At 45.7% G+C, this 16196-nt stretch overlaps 1 protein-coding gene across 2 annotated transcripts in view; it reads right to left on the bottom strand.

The window, feature by feature from the left end:
• Positions 1–11624: 11624 nt before the first annotated feature.
• Mapk14 (mitogen-activated protein kinase 14) overlaps positions 11625–16196 on the bottom strand; it is a 61715-nt gene continuing 57143 nt past the window's right edge. Inside the window, exons 11-12 of one of the 2 annotated variants that reach the window (XM_042684361.1) lie at positions 15838–16011; positions 11625–14585 (exon numbers count right to left, since the gene is read on the bottom strand). In XM_042684361.1, coding sequence (XP_042540295.1) covers positions 14518–14585; positions 15838–16011 — 242 coding nt within the window. In that variant the 3' untranslated portion in view covers positions 11625–14517. The remainder of the gene's footprint in view (positions 14586–15837; positions 16012–16196) is intronic. The other variant, XM_042684360.1, reaches the window with a different exon arrangement.

Consider the following 16196-nt stretch of genomic DNA (forward strand, 5'->3'; position numbering starts at 1 on the left):
ACCCCCTGCCCTGTGTGTCATCCTGACCCTATGATCCCTAGCTGCCACCCAGACTTCATGGTGTCTATCTGCTTCAGCTGAAGACTGGGAGACATACCACATTTAAATCTCATTAAATCTCTGCTCCTACCTCCACTGTGTGACCTGGAGCGGATGTGTGTGTCTCTGAGCTTCCTGATCAGTAAGATGGGGGAGTCCACTGCCAGGTGGGGGGTGGGGGAAGATGCAGGTTGGTGACACATGCAACATGCAACACTGCAAGCCTGCTCACAGGCCACCTCCTATGAGCCCTGCCACCTTACCACTTACCGGATCTCCTTCCCTCCTCCTCCTCCTTCATCCTTATTCTTTTGGGCCACTACTGGGCTTGAACTCAGGGCAGTCCCTGAGCTTTTTTGCTCAAGGCTGGCACTCTACCACTTGAGCTAAACCTCTACTTCTGGCTTTTTTGCTGGTTAATTGGAGAGCAGAGTCTCACGGACTTTCCTGCCCAGGCTAACTTCAAATGGATCTCAGCCGCCTATGATTTTTAGGCATAAGCTACCAGCACCTGCCCGCTCTAGATCATCTATCACCTTCACTACCATCAGCTGATGAAGGTTTGGAGCTTTGTCCATGTCGGCATTGCAAATACACTGGTGCTGGCCTTTAGGGACAGAGTGACTGGCAGGTGTGGGGTAGGGGAGAGCTGTCACCCTGTGCACCTGTCCTGCTCACACTGATATAAAGGTACAATTCTCTTTGATGCCTGGCACTGACCCAGTTCAAAGACCTGCCAATGGGTGGTAATGGAGTTGTGGACCTGTCTGGGCTCCCCTGTGCCCTGCCCCAGATGTGCACCCTGCAGGACCTCAGCTGCCTGCACTCCCAGGGCTGAGGCCACTAGGCTGCTCCACCCCTCCTATGTAAATATCTATGCAAGGACACTTGCATTATCCTGGGAGCCTTGGAACTCTGCCAGGGTCAAAGAAACCCAACGGACAGGCAGGGCTACCTGCCACAGAAGAGGCTTGCTCTCTGATTTGATTCCAGTTCTGTGTCTGTCTTGTTTGCTGTGTGACCTGAGATATGTCAGATTGCCTCTCTGGTTACACTGGCTGACAGAATGCTCATTACTTACCAAAGCTGGTTATGTAACTCATTTAACCTTCCTAAAAATCATTTTTTCTTTTCTCTCTCTCTCTCTCTCCCTTCCTTCCTTCCTGCTTGCTTGCCTTCTTACCTTCCCTCTTCTTCTTCTTCTTCTTCTTCTTCTTCTTCTTCTTCTTCTTCTTCTTCTTCTTCTTCTTCTTCTTCTTCTTCTTCTTCTTCTTCTTCTTCTTCTCTCTCTCTCTTTCTCCACCCCCTCTCTCTTTCTTTTGCTGGTACTGGGGCTTGAACTCAGGGCCTGGATGCTGTCTCTGAGTATCTTTGTGTTCAAGGCTAGTGCTCTACCACTTGAACCATTTCCAGCTTTTTTGAGTAGTTTATTGGAGATAAGAGTCTCCTGGGAGGTGGCTCGGTGGTAGAGTGCTTGCCTTGCATGCATGAGGCCCTGGGTTTGATTCCTCAGCACCACATAAACAAAAAGAAAAAAGCCGGAAGTGGTGCTGTGGCTCAAGTGGTAGAGCACTAGCCTTGAGCTGAAGAGCTAAGGGCTGGCGCCCAGGCCCAGAATTCAGGCCCCACGACTGACAAAAAAAAAAAAAGAGTCTCCCAGGGACTTTTCTATCCAGGCTGGCTTCAAACTGTGACCCTCAGATTTCAGCCTCCTGAATAGCTAGGATTACAGTCATAAGCCACTGGCACCCAGTTTTTCCTAAGAATCTTGAGATGGGCTAACAGCATCCCCAGTTCTACACATAATCAAAGGAGACACAGGGAAGGAGGGAGCAGATACCTGCCCAAGGTGACATAGCTGGGATTGAAGCCAAGGTGGCTTTGCCAAGGTGGCTTTGCCATGGTCAGTGCTGGTGGTCCAGCGCCTAGCTACATGGGGTTGTACCTGGGAAGTGACACCTCTGTCATTCAGGAATCTGAAATCCATTCTCCTATTGCCCCTTCCATTACTGGGCTGATCACTGAGTGTCCCCAGAACTCCTCCTGACTTCTGAGAGTGTCCCTTTCTGTCCCTCTCCAAATCTAATGACAGAATCCCCTTCCTCCTAAAGGGAAACAGCCAGTGCTGTGCTGAAGGCAGGTCTGGGGATGCCGAGCACCAAGGCAGAGTGTTTGCCATGGCCGTGGTATAAGCACCATGCACAACATCACACCACCTGAAGAATCTCAAAGTCATTGCGGCCACTTACAACTGTAATCCCAGATCTCAGAAGGCTGAGGCAGGGAGATCACGAGTTGGAAGCCAGCCTGGACTGCAATAGAGAAGCCCTGTTGCAAACAACAACAAAAAGCACATCTCAAGAGTTACAACGAGCCAGGCACCAGCGGCTCACGCCTGTAATTCTAGCTACTCAGGAGGTTGAGATCTGAGGGTTGTCGTTGGAAGCTGGTCCAGGCAGGAAAGACCCCATGAGACTCTTATCTCTATTAACCACTCAAAAACTGACTGTGGCTCAAGTGGTAGAGCATTAGCCTTGAGCACAAAGAGGCTCAGGGACAGCACCCAGGCCCTCAGTTCAAGCCCCACAACTGACCAAAATAAAAAAAGAGAGGAAGTGTTACAATGAGTGACACCACTGTCAACCAAGCAGGGGCATGGCCAGAGATAAGCATAGATGACTGGGTACAAAGTACCAGCTGGTCGCCTGAGCCCTATGCCCACACCTCTGTCTCCCAGGCCTTTTCTAATGCCTCTAGAACTTGTGCAGGTCCCCTGGAGGGGCCCCTATCTCCCAACCTTATGAATTAACATTAAAGAGGAGGTATGGTTGGGAGGAGTTTATCTGCTTTTTTTTTTTTAGTTTACTTCCTGATGTTTCAAACGTGAAGTGGCGCCTCCTTGGGGAGCTCATAGACTCTTATTTTCCTCTGCTCTCTGTAGATCTCCTTGGAAATGAGAGGAAACTTTAATCCAGCCAACGAAACTTGGCTGATCACCTATCAAACACAGGATACACAAATGTTCCTGACCCTGTCCTCCCCTAGAGAGGGAAACAATGGAGACTACACTGCTGCCACATCACCTGCAGGTGGCAGTGTAAGCTGCTTGGGCTTTGCCACCGTTCTGGTGTTAACCAAAGTGGGAACATAGGCACTTTGCTTATCTTGGTAATTAACTCTATGCCTGTCACTTCAGTGAACTGAACTGGAAGAGGGAGTCCCAGGTTTGGAGGGTACAGACGCTTACAGAATAAGGGCTGAGGATAAGGTCAGTTGACTGATGCCAGTGGCAGGTCATGGCCACAGAACTCTTCCATACACTTACCATATTTGTGTCCACCATTTAAAAAATATACTTTATTTAGAAAACAAGCAATAACGAATGCTCATGGGGATGTGGGAAAAGGGAACCATATTGCACTGTTGGTGTAAGTGTAAATTAGTACAACTACTCTGGAAGGCGGTTTGGAGATTGCTAAAAAAAATACTGAACTTCCCTATAACCCAGCCATACCACTCTTGGCATCTACCCAGAATATTACAAGTCTGGATATGGTAAAGACATTTGCACATCCATGTTCACCGCTGCACTAATTCATGTTTGTTTTTTTTTTCTGGTCGTGGGACCTGAACTCTGGGCCTGGGCGCTGTCTCAGAGATCTTCAGCTCAAGGCTAGTGCTCTACCACTTGAGCCTCAGTCCCACTTCCAGCCTTTTCTGCTTATTTGGTGCTGAGGAATCGAACCCAGGGCCTCATGCATACAAGGCAAGCGCTCTACCACTGAGCCACCTTCTCAGACCCGCTGCACTATTCATGAATGCCAAATTATGAATACAGCCCAGATGCCCTACAACAGGTGGGTAGATCAAGAAAATATACCTATACCCAATGGCGTTTTACTCCTCTAAAAGAAAGAGTAATATTATGTCATTTGTAGGGAAATGGTTGCACCTAGAAGCTATGTTAAGTGAAGTAAGCCAGGCTCAGAGAGACAAATGGTGCATATTTTCTCTTATATGTGGAAGCTAGATCTAAAATACAAACATACACATGGTTTTATGCATATACACACAAAAACTGGCTAGAGGAGGGTATATGGGGAAGGATAGCAATGGTGTAATCCCTCTGAACCACTAATGAGCTGTTTAACAAAATGAATATCAGGAAGCTGATACATGTTCTTGAAGGGGAGTAATGAGGGTAGACACAATTGGGCGAGAAAATGTAGTCATTACATTCAATGTACATTATATAAAAACTGAACTACATAACTTGAGGGTAGAGATGGGAGGGGGAAAATTGGGGAGAACAATAGAAAGGGTGACATTGATCAAGATGCATAGTACTCATAACCTGACTTACAGAATTGAAACCTCTTTGTACAACAAATAAAAATAATAACAATTACAGCCATGCTTAGTAGCTCACACCTGTAATCCTAGACACTTGTAGAGTTTGAATGATCTACAGAAGTCAGGCTGGGCAAAAAATGTTAGCAAAATACTCCCCTCCATCTCAAAAAGAGAACAAGCTGGGTGTGACAGTTACCATCTGTAATCCAGTTACATAGTCAGCAGAGGTGGAAGGATCACAATCCAAGGCTGGCCCAGGCAAAAAGAGAGCCTATCTAAAATATAACTGAAGCCGGGTGCCAGTGGCTCACACCTGTAATCCTAGTGATTCAGGAGGCTGAGACCTGAGAATCACAGTTCAAAGCTGGCCCAGGCAGAAAAGTCCATGAAACTATTATCTCTTAATTAACCACCAGAAAAATGGAGTGGTGCTGTGGCTCAAGTGGTATGGCACTTGCCTTGAGCTGAAGAGCTCAGGGACAGCGCCCAGGCCCAGAGTTCAAGCTCCACGGCCAACAAAATAAATAAATAAATAACAGAAGCAAAAAAAAAAAAGTGGTAAACCTGAGACTAGAACCTAAACCTATTCTTGATCACTGAGCTTTTTGTACTCCTCCCTGCCTATGTACCTCCACAGAGCTGACCACTGTCTGAAGCTGGCATAGTCTTATTCCCAGGAGGGCTCCCATGCTGACAGTGTAAGTGACACCCAGCTGATCGTTAGTGGCTGCTTTTTTCCCTGGACTGTTGGGGAGGTCTACCCACACCAACCTTGAGTCATCTGATTTGGAGCATGTCACAAGTGACATTTTGGCTCAGATGACTCTGGTGAGGGCTATCCTGGGTGCTGCTGCATCCCTGGCCTCTGCCCTAAGTATGTCAGTAGCTCATTGCCTCCCACAAAGGTGACAACCAAATGAATGCTTCTAGCCACAACGAACTGTCCCTGGCTGTCCAGACAAAACAGGGCAACAGAGACAGGATCATCCTAGTTCATTTGCTTGCTTTTGCTCTTCTATGAATGGACCATATGTATTTCCCAGTCTCCAGAAGATGAACTTTGAGGGAGTAGACCTATTTTTTTTCCTTTCCTTTTTATTTTAAGTTAAAAATTAGGCTGAATGAGCCAGATGCCACTGGCTCATGACCATAATCCTAGAGACACTACAGATTGAGATCTGAGGATCATGGTTCAAAGTCAGCCTGGGCAGGGAAGTTCATGAGACTCATCTTCAATTAATCACAAAAAAGCCAGAAGTGGAGAAGTGGTGGAACAGCAGCTGTAATGGAAAATGCCAAACAAGAGTGTGAGGCACTGGGTTCAGGCCCCAGTACTGGCACATGCATGTGTGCACATACACACAGACACACACACCCCAACCTGTCAAATAGTTGAATGATGGGTCTAGTTAGATACTCTGAGTGTTTTTTGTTTTTGTTTTTTTGTCAGTTATGGGGTTTGAACTCTGGGCCTGGGTGCTGTCTCTCAGCTCTTCAGCTCAAGGCTAGCACTCTACCACTTGAGCCACAGCACCACTTCTGGTTTTCTGGTGGTTAATTGGAGATAAGAGTCTCACAGACATTCCTGCCTGGGCTGACTTTGAACCTTGATCTTCAGATTTCAGCCTTCTGAGCAGCAAGGTTTACAGGCATGAGCCATCGGTGCCCAGCTCCATGCATGTTCTTTGAATAAAAAAATATGTCTTACGTCTTGAAGGAAAATAGGAAAAGTCACGTGGTACATGACATGGTGCTTATAAATTCAGTGGAGTCATAAGTCCACGTGAAGCAGCACCTGGCTGGACCTGGAGGCTGGGCGAGGACGACAGGGAGGGACAGGATGCAGCTGGTGAGGACAGAGCTGCCTGTTCTAGAAAGAGCCAGTTCCTACCACAAGTGCTTGTCACAGGCATTATCAGTCACTGCCTGGCTCACTGGGCAGAGCTGTCCATGGCCAAGTTCTGCATGCCCAAGCAATGGCCCAGAGGAAATGGGTCTTCATGTCATGGTGGCAGATGATAACCTAACACTGGAAACAGATGGCAGAGCCAGCCAATCAGGTCCTAGCCACACTTGAACTCCCACATCAAATCCTGCTGCCCATCGGCCAACTGCCAGAGAGGTGGTCAAAGAGGCACCTAGCCCAGAAATGCTTCCCATCCAACAACCTGTGCAGTGAGGTTCTGTTCTAGGAGCCCTGGGGAGGTGGCCAGCCATTGTTCATGACTTCCTTTCCTCATTCAAAGGTCAGCGCCACAGGAGCAAAGCCGGGTGGGACTCTAACTTTTATTCTTTCCCCTATTTCCGGTGCCTGACACTTGGAAGGCACCTAACACATATTTGCAGAATGGCTGAATGAGATAAGACACCATAATGACGTTCAATTGTTTCCTTGATATTGTGGTTTTAAAGTGGCAGATGGATGGGCAAACAGGAGGATTTTCTGGATCATATTAGCTAGTGTCAATAACCTTTGGAGCCCTGTTCTAATTCATTAAGTTATTACACACCCAAACTGATTTACAAAACTCTATGTAACCAAGAAACCAAGATCACAATTATCCTCAAATATGTATCCTCAAATATGTTTCTCCTTAAACAAGGAACTTTTCCGCAGCATCATTTCTTAGGCAAGATGGATAACTATGTGTTTGGTTTCTTTTTCTTTTTTTTTGTGCTGGTCCTGGGGCTTTATACTCAGGGCATGGGGTAATTAATGTCCTTGAGTGCACAGGCTAGTGTCCTACCAGGGCACCATTTCTGCCTTTTTTTGGGGGGGGCGGGTATTTGAAGATAATAGTCTCATGGACTTTCCTGCTCAGGCTGGCTTTGAACTATGGATCCTTCAGATCTCAGCCTCCTGAGTAGCTAGGATTATAGATGTCAGTCACCAATGCTGAGTTTTGGTTTCTTTCTTTTCTTTTTGCCAGTTGTGGGGCTTGAACTCAGGGCCTAGGCACTGTCCCCGAGCTTCTTTTGTTCAAGGCTAGCACTCCATCACTTGAGCCACAGCGCCACTTCCGGCTTTTTCTATGTATGTGGTACTGAGGAATTGAACCCAGGGCTTCACACATGCTAGGCAAGCACTCTACCACTGAGCCACATTCCCAGCCTGGTTTCTTTTCTTTCTTTCTTTTTTTATTTTTGGTCGGTCGTGGGGCTTGAACTCTGGGCTTAGGTGCTGTCCCTGTGCTCTTCAGCTCAAGGCAAGCGCTCTACCGCTTGAGCCACAGCACCACTTCCTCTTTCTTTTTTTAATATGGTCTTTGCTTCTAAAGACTGCCGATTGTAAAACAGGAAGCAGGGACTAGAGAAGTAGCACATTTGCCTAATATGTACACAGCCCTGGGTTTGATACCTGGCACCACAAAAGAAGGGCACACAGGACAAGATGATTTGTAAGGACAAGTTGATTAAAAGATGACAGTCACGTACTGACTTGGTCAATAGTAAATGCCTCTGCAGGGTGTGGTGGCACACAATTGTAATTCTAGCTACTGGGAAGGTGAAGAATCAGGATTGTGATCTGAAGCCAGCTCAAGCTGTTATCCAGATCTCATCTCAACTAAAGCCCCATGGGAGGTATACATAGGATTTCAGGCTGGGAAGGTGGATCAGTGGTAGAGTGCTTGCCTTGCTTGGAGGCCTGGGGTTCGATTCTTCAGCACCACATAAGCAGAAAAAGCCGGAAGTGGTGCTGTGGCTCAAGTGGTAGAGTGCTAGCCTTGAGCTGAAGAGCTCAGGGACAGCGCCCAGGCCCAGAGTTCAAGCCCCATGACTGACCAAAAAAAAGAAGAGGATTTCAGTCCAGGCCACCTGAGCAAAATCATAAGCTCCTACCTGAAAAATAACTTGAAGCAAAAAGGGTATGCCTCAAGTGGCAGATCATTTGTGTGGCAGCATGAGGCTCAGTTCAAAGCTCAGAACCAACAGAAAAAGAGTGGGTGGGTACCAGTAGCTCATTCCTGTAATCCTAGCACAAGAGGCTGAGATCTGAGTTCATAGTCAGCCCAGGCAGAAAAGACCATGGGAATCTTTTTATTTTTATTTTTTATTGGTCATGGGGCTTTAACTCTGGGCCTGGGCTCTGTCCCTGAGCTCTTCAGCTCAAGGCTAGTGCTCTACCACTTGAGCCACAGCACCACTTCTGGTTTTCTAGTGGTTTATTGGAGATAAGTCTCACAGACTTTCCTGCCCAGGCTGGCTTTGAACTGCGATCCTCAGATCCTAGCCTCTCTGAGTAGCTAGGATTACAGGTGTGAATCACTGGCACCTGTCTGTCCATGGGAATATCTCTACCAGCAAAAGCCAGAAGTGGATATGTGACTCAAGCAGTAGAGCACCAGCCTTCAGTGAAAAAACTAAGGGACAGGACGCATGCCTTGAGTTCAATCCCTACTACTGGCACACACACACACACAAAAAAGAATAAAAAAGGCGGGAGGTTAGGAGGATATATGTACTTCACACATATACCCACTCATTGTGCAGATAGCCTTGTATCAGTCAGGTCCTTCCTGATAGGCAAGCACCACCAGTGTCTTGCTATTTATTTATTTATTTTTTTTGTCGGTCGTGGGGCTTGAACTCTGGGCCTGGCGCTGTCCCTCAACTCTTCAGCTCAAGGCAAGCACTCTACCACTTGAGCTACAGCGCCACTTCCAGTTTTCTGGTGGTTTATTGGAGATAGGAGTCTCACGGTCTCTCTTGCCCAGGCTGGCTTTGAACCTCGATCCTCAGATCTCAGCCTCCTGAGTAGCTAGGATTACAGGTGTGAGCCACCAGCGCCCGGCTAGTGTCTTGCTATTACAAAGAAAATGGCATGAAATACTCCTGAACATAATGCTAGGTTCAAAGGGTATGTCTATTATTACCTGTCTGAATTATAAATAAAAGGGGGCCCTCATTATTTGCATCTTCACTGAGTCCTTCCAACTATGGATCATAGAAAGAAAGTTATCACCATATGGGAGCACTCATTAATGACCTGACTTCTGAACTAGCCTTTGCTATATAAGTGAACCTGAAGAGTCTACCTGCCTAAATCTTAGCCTGCTGCTTTCTAGGGTACTATCGTAAACATGTGACAAATGATTAAAAAAATGCAGACTAATTGCAATAACCAAAAAGTCTTGAGAATGATGGCAGATTTGACGCAGTTCATTGTAGAACAGACTTGATGCTAAAAAACTCAACTATCAACTGCCGACAGATGGATGTCAGTTTCAGAACAGTGATGAGGTGGGTGTTGATGGGTACTTCTAAACAAGAGTATGGTAGGATATTAAATGTTTTATTTTTTTGTTATTTTTTGTTTTTGTTTTTTTTTTGCTTATGTGGTGCTGAGGAATCGAACTTAGAGACTCATGCATACAAGGCAAGCGCTCTACCACTGAGCCACCTTCCTAACCCCCTGTTTTATGAAAAAATATTTCATCTGGCTGAGAAGGTGGTTCAGTGGTAGAGTGTTTGCCTAGCATCCTCAGCACCATATAAGCAGAAAAAGTGGGAAGTGGTGCTGTGGCTAGCTTGAGCTGAAGAGCTGAGGAACAGCGACCAGGCCTAGAGTTCATGCCCCACAACCAACAACAACAAAAAAATCTAGGGCTGGGAAGTTGGCTCAGTGGTAGAGCGCTTGCCTTGCATGCCTGAGGCCCTGGGTTCGATTCCTTAGCACCACATAAGCAAAAAGAAAAATGCCAGAAGTGGCGCTGTGGCTCAAGTAGTAGAGTGCTAGCCTTGAGCTGAAGAGCTGAGGGACAGCACTCAGGCCCCGAGTTCAGGCCCACGACTGGACCCAAAAAATAAAAAATCTAAAAATCGAACACTTGAATCATTCTATGCTCATGAGAAGAGTATCTATTTGTGCTAGGTGGGTGTGGTGGTACATGCCTATACATCCCAAGAGGTATAGATAAGATTGTGAGTTCAAGGCCAGCTGGGCAGTTAGTGAGTCTATCTCCAAACCAAAAATATACTGGGGAAATGGGTCAAGTGGTAGAGTGCCTGTCTTTCAAGTGTGAGGAACTGGGTTCAGTCCTCAGTACCTAATAATTACAAGGAAGCTTGTATAATTTTGTTGCGCCTTTGTGCTAACAGTCCCAGTGAGATTTCCTCCCTCCCAAGTCCTCTACATACTGTGTGGGTTTGTGTATGTGCATACCAGTATTGACCCTTGAACTCAGGGCCTAGATACTTGCTGCCTCTTAGGCTTTTTTTTTTTTTTGCTTTAGGCAGGCACTGTACCACTTGAGCCACAGCTTCACTCCTGGCTTTCTGATATTTAACTGGAGGTGAGCCTCACAGACTTTCCTGCCCAGGCTGGCTTCAAACCACAATCCTCAGATCATAGCCTACGAGGAGCTAGAATTACAGGTATAACTCTGGTGCCGTTTATGATGTTTTGGTCTGGAGTTTTAAGTGTTTTTATTCACTTAGTATGACTTTTGTGGTGCCAGCTCTCCTTGGGCTCAACAGGCCTACCCTCCTCTTCAGGAGGAAGAGGAAGGCCTCAGCCATGTCTAGTGTGTGAGGGCAAGATTGTCCCCACAGTTGTGTGACCTCCACAGCAGCACCTGTACCCCATGTGAGGACAGGGCCTTTTATGAAGTCACTGAGCCCAGGAATGAAGCCTGAGCTTTCTTTGCCTCCACTTACTGCCACTGTCCCTAGTGCCATCCAGGGGCTAGCAGACACATGACAAAATAGTTTGTTCTCCTTATTCTCCTGAGCCACCCAGGGCTACCCATCAGGTGTCACTCCCAGGACATTAAGCAGCAAATGACCTGAGCACCCAGCTGTGTGGGGCTCTTTAGCCCTGTGGAAAAAACTCACTAGTTTTGAATGGTATTTTTTTTTGTTTGTTTTGTGTGGGTTTTGTTTTGTTTTTGTATTTTTTGCCAGTCCTGGGGCTTGAACTCAGGGCCTGAGCACTGTCCTTGGGCTTCTTTTTGCTCAAGGGTAGCACTCTACCCCTTGAACCACAGCACCACTTCTAACTTTTTCTGTTTATGTGGTGCTAAGGAATCTAACCCAGGGCTTCGTGCATGCTAGGTAAGCACTCTACTGCTAAGCCACATTCCCAACCCCATGAATGATATTTTCAAGTGCCATTAGGATAGAGCTACTGTTAAATAGTTTGCATGCTGTAGGCTCTGCTCTCTGTCCTGACTGCTCAACTGTCAACCACAGCACAAAACCAGCCACAGACAATATGGAAACAAGTAGTGGGATTATATTCCAATAAAACTTTATTGGTGGACATCAAGAGTTGAATTTGACATGATTTTTCACATGCTACAAAAATATTTTCTTCTGTTGATAATTCTCAACCTTTGAAAAAATGGAAAACCATTCTTAGCAGGTTCTGCACAAAACTAAGCAGTGGGGGAGGGGTTTGGCCAGCAGGGGCAGTTGACTGAGCCCCACCCCGTCACATGGATACACTGCAGTAATACAAACCCTGCTTCTAACACCTTGTTTATTTTTTTCACTTTTCAGACCCAGATTCTCTTCATTATAAATACATGAGTAAATGTTTTCTAAATGTTCAGAGTTAAGATCTGTAAGAATCTCATGCCAGGCCACAGTTGAAAGAATATTGATACAATGCCATGTTGTGCATTAAATCAAAACAATCAAGAGAAACACATAATAAATTTGAGAAATTCACTGAATTTGAAAAATAGGCTTTATTTTTAACCAGTGGTATTGTCTGATATCCTATATGGCATACCTGATTACAGCCAAGTTCATGAATACAAATAAAATACCAGTTTCCTCTTCTCCCTTGTCAGAATTCTGTTGAGAGAAACTGGGAGGATTATGCTCAAAATCCACAGAACTTTCCCAGCTTCAAGTTCAGGTTCTCCAAGCACAAAGCCTCCTAACACATATGTGGTCACATGTGCAAAGACCTTATATATGTATACATATATGTACATACACATATACACACAGATGTATATATATGTATACACACAATATTCAGAGCAGTATTTCTGTATGAAATCGCACTAGCATTTACAACCAAACATCCTGATGAAATTCATCTTGCTATTGATGGTGAGGATTTCAAAGGTGAGTGAGGCTCTTCTGCTCACTTTCCTGTAAGCACACAGAATCCCAGGTGAGGCAAATAACCCGAGACTCCACTGGGGCCTGCTGCCTTCCTTCTGTCTCCAGTGGATTCCGGGGCCCCACCTTGCCTTCTGGAGGCTGCACATCACCTCACTAAAATCGAGTCTGGAGACAAGCTTGGCTTAAATACAAGATTTGCCAATTCTGAAATTGGCTTTACACTTCCTTAGTACACAAGAGGCTTAAATAAGATGGGTCCTCATATAGCACAGAATGCTTGAAATTCAGAAAATTACAACAGCAACACTTCTCTACCCCTGAGGATATTTCATCTATAAAGGCGAAAATATAAAATATTAAAATAATCTGCCCTTTCTCCCCATCAAAAGGAATCACATTCTCAAAGGATTCCTGCAATGTACAAAATTCTAAAACAAATTGTATTACTCCCTAAACCAAGACCATAAAATCAATCAACGTTAAGCTGCCAAGAAGACCTTTTTTCATGGAGGGGTAGAAAAAACACCTTGTTGACCAGTTTTCCTTCCTTCCTTTCTTTTTTTTTTTTTTAAATAATCATATTTAGAGAAAGATAGCAAAAGGAGTTTCTGGGCTCGTGAGCTCTGTATTTTTCACTTTGATTTTAAATAGTTCTTAGCATTGATAGTTGGGAGAGAAGGGAACGACTTGTTTTCCAAAGTATGGGATGTTCCTGGGGAAAGACAGGGCTTTCCCAACATAGCTCTCTGAAAACAATTCGTTGAAAATCAGATGGCAAGAATAAAAATGCTATCCATCCACCTGTTCCATCTTTTCCGGGTTTTCCCAGCAGAAGCACCTGGAGTAGCAACTGTATTCAACGCCGAAAAGCGCTGGGGGCTGCAGAGGATGAAGTCACTTGCCCACAGCATCAGCTGGGGAGATACAAGATCAGAACCACCCAGGAGGTCTTCACAGGCAGACTCGCCTGGCCCAGGGCCTTCAGAGGAGAACAGCACGAGCAGCGGCACATGCTCAAACAGCAAGGTGTGCAAACATATCCTCACTTGGCTAGGAAGAAGGAGCATACAGGAAGCACACAGACAGCAGCAGAAACCTGTGCCTGACTACTGGGGTCAATTCTCAGGAGAGCTGTCTTGCAGGTGACAAGCAAGCAACACCCTCTGGCTTGGAGGGAGAGGAAATGCACATATACGCATGCGCACACATGCACACTTGGTTTCTTCTGGCTCATAGTGGCCACCCCACAGCTCTTGTCTTACTTGCTTGGCTCAGAACTTCAGCAGCTGAAGTCTTTCAATTATCTACACATCCTTCTCTCCTTTTTAAGGCACAAACATATTTATAGTTTCAAACACAATGTGTCAAGTTCTGAGACTCATACTAAGCAAGTTAATCACAGGCTGGCGCACAGAAGGCAGATGGTCCTTTCCGGCTGCAGGCATCACTGAGGGCAGGCCTTGGACCTGAAGCAGTGAGGTGAGTTCCTCCTCCATGTGCTGCTGTGGCATGTGGTCAAGTTCACCCCATGAACTTGACCATGGTGGGGCCACAGGAGAAGCCAAAGAGGCAAAAGCGTGACTAGGTCCAGAGACATGTAATATTTTTCACCTTGTATTTTCCATATCCTAACAAGATAGTGGCTCTTGTCTGCCTCAGCCAGCTTTCAGAAAGAGTAGGCAGAGTCTATGGCCATACCACCTTGAATGCATCCGATCTCATCTGAGCTGGGAAGCCAAGCAGGACTGAGCCTGGTTAGTACTCAGATGGGGAAAAGAGCAGGCAGGACAGACACAGACATCACAACTTCACATAATGTCACTGTGATCAGAGTTAGCTCACATTATGCTCTTCACCTTCCATAAAGACAAATGCATACACCCCCATCCACACTCACACACACACTCACACACCATGCACACACGCACCCCATCCACGTTGGAGGAAATCTTTCAACAAGAGGCACTTGAATAATATTTGGAGAGTTCCCATGAAAAGGCCTTCCCCTCACAGTGAAGTGGGAGCAACAGAACAGAAACCAGGTCCTCAGGACTCCATCTCTTCTTGGTCAAGGGGTGGTGGCACAAAGCTGACAACTTCATCATACGTCAGGCCTGGAAGTTGGGAAGGAAGAGTGAGCATCTTTGCTGGTGGGCATTCTGACTTCTAAGTTCAAGATCCTTCCTCTCATTCGGGTGAGTGGTTTGAGGACTACTTCCAAGTAACTGGCTTTATTGTCTGTGTGTGAGATCCTAGTACGACATATGACTCAAACAAGTCCAAGTGCAGAGAGCCTTTGCTTCTCTTTTCTTTCATCACTGACTGCCTTCTCTTTAAAGCTCTGGAGAAGCTGCTCAAGAATAAAGAAGCTGGGCACGGTGGCTCAAGCCTGAAATCCTGGCTAGGCAGAGATGTGGATGGTTCAAGGCCAAACTGGGTAAACAGTTAGTGAGACTCCATTTCAATCAATGACTGGGTGTGGTGCTATGTACCTGTCATCCCCAGTGACACAGGAAAGCACAAATAGGAGGATTGCAGCTCAGGCTGGTAGGGACAAGAAGAGAGACCCTACTCCAAAAATAGCAAATATAGCCAGGCACTGGTTATCATAGCTACTCAGGAGGCTGAGATCTGAAGATCATGGTTCGAAGAGAGCCTGGGCAGAAAAGTCCGTGAGACTCTTATCTCCAATAAATTACCAAAATGTCAGAAATGGAGCTGTGGTTCAAGTGGTAGAGCACTAGCTCTGGGCACAAGCTTGAGAATTCAAGACCCAGGACCGGCAAAAAAAATCAACAACAATGTATAACCACATTATGAGGCCCTGAGTTTCCCCCAGTAAAAGAGTAGAGTAGTCACAACTGCAGCAAAGATAGTCTTGGCTTTTATGATTTGACTAGAGTTCTGAACTTGTGATTTATAGAAAAAAATAAGAGAATAAGGAATGGAAATACGGGTTCTATGCTTGTTTCTCTAAATAGGTTTTAGATAACAGATAAGATACAAATCCTTCTTGTCTCAAAACCCTATTAATTATACAATTATAATGCCTTACTACTCTCCACTCACCTTAGATTTTTATAAATGGAGAGCCTCTTAAGAACCCGAAGGCTCTACACAGATGTGAGGAGTGCTATACTGTCTGACTAAATGAAGCAGCTTAGGGGCCAGATGCTGCATCTAGAGTGGACTCCATCAGTAGGGCACGGTCATTCTGCATCAGCCCTCAACTCTTTAAGTGTTACTCAGCTGAATGGAGTCATTCAGCTGTTGTTTTTCCTGAAGCCTTTGGTGAACGATTTACCCAGAAAAGATTTTACAGTATAAATTCTCAAGGTGCATGTGAATCATGCCCTCAGGACTTACTTTTCCATTCATCTATAAGGAGGTCCCTGCTTTCAAATGACTGGTCGTAGGGATCAGCTACTGGCTCATCATCTGGATCGTGGTACTGCGCAAAGTAGGCATGTGCCAGGGCTTGGGCTGCTGTAATCCGCTTATCCGAGTCCAATACGAGCATCTTCTCCAGCAAATCGACAGCTATCAATCAGTGCCAGAGACAGAAATGAAAAATGAAGAGTATTAACATGCTAGGAAAAACCCAAAAAACTCCTGGTAACCTCGGAGGATAAATACTGCCATGATTACATGGCGCATGCCACATAACTATGGCAAAACAGAGGCATTTGCAACTTTGCAAATTACCTTCCAGATGTACTTAAGAG

The sequence above is a fragment of the Dipodomys spectabilis genome, unplaced genomic scaffold (assembly GCF_019054845.1).
Source record: "Dipodomys spectabilis isolate Male_0828 unplaced genomic scaffold, ASM1905484v1 ptg000085l, whole genome shotgun sequence".
Classification (NCBI taxonomy): domain Eukaryota; kingdom Metazoa; phylum Chordata; class Mammalia; order Rodentia; family Heteromyidae; genus Dipodomys; species Dipodomys spectabilis.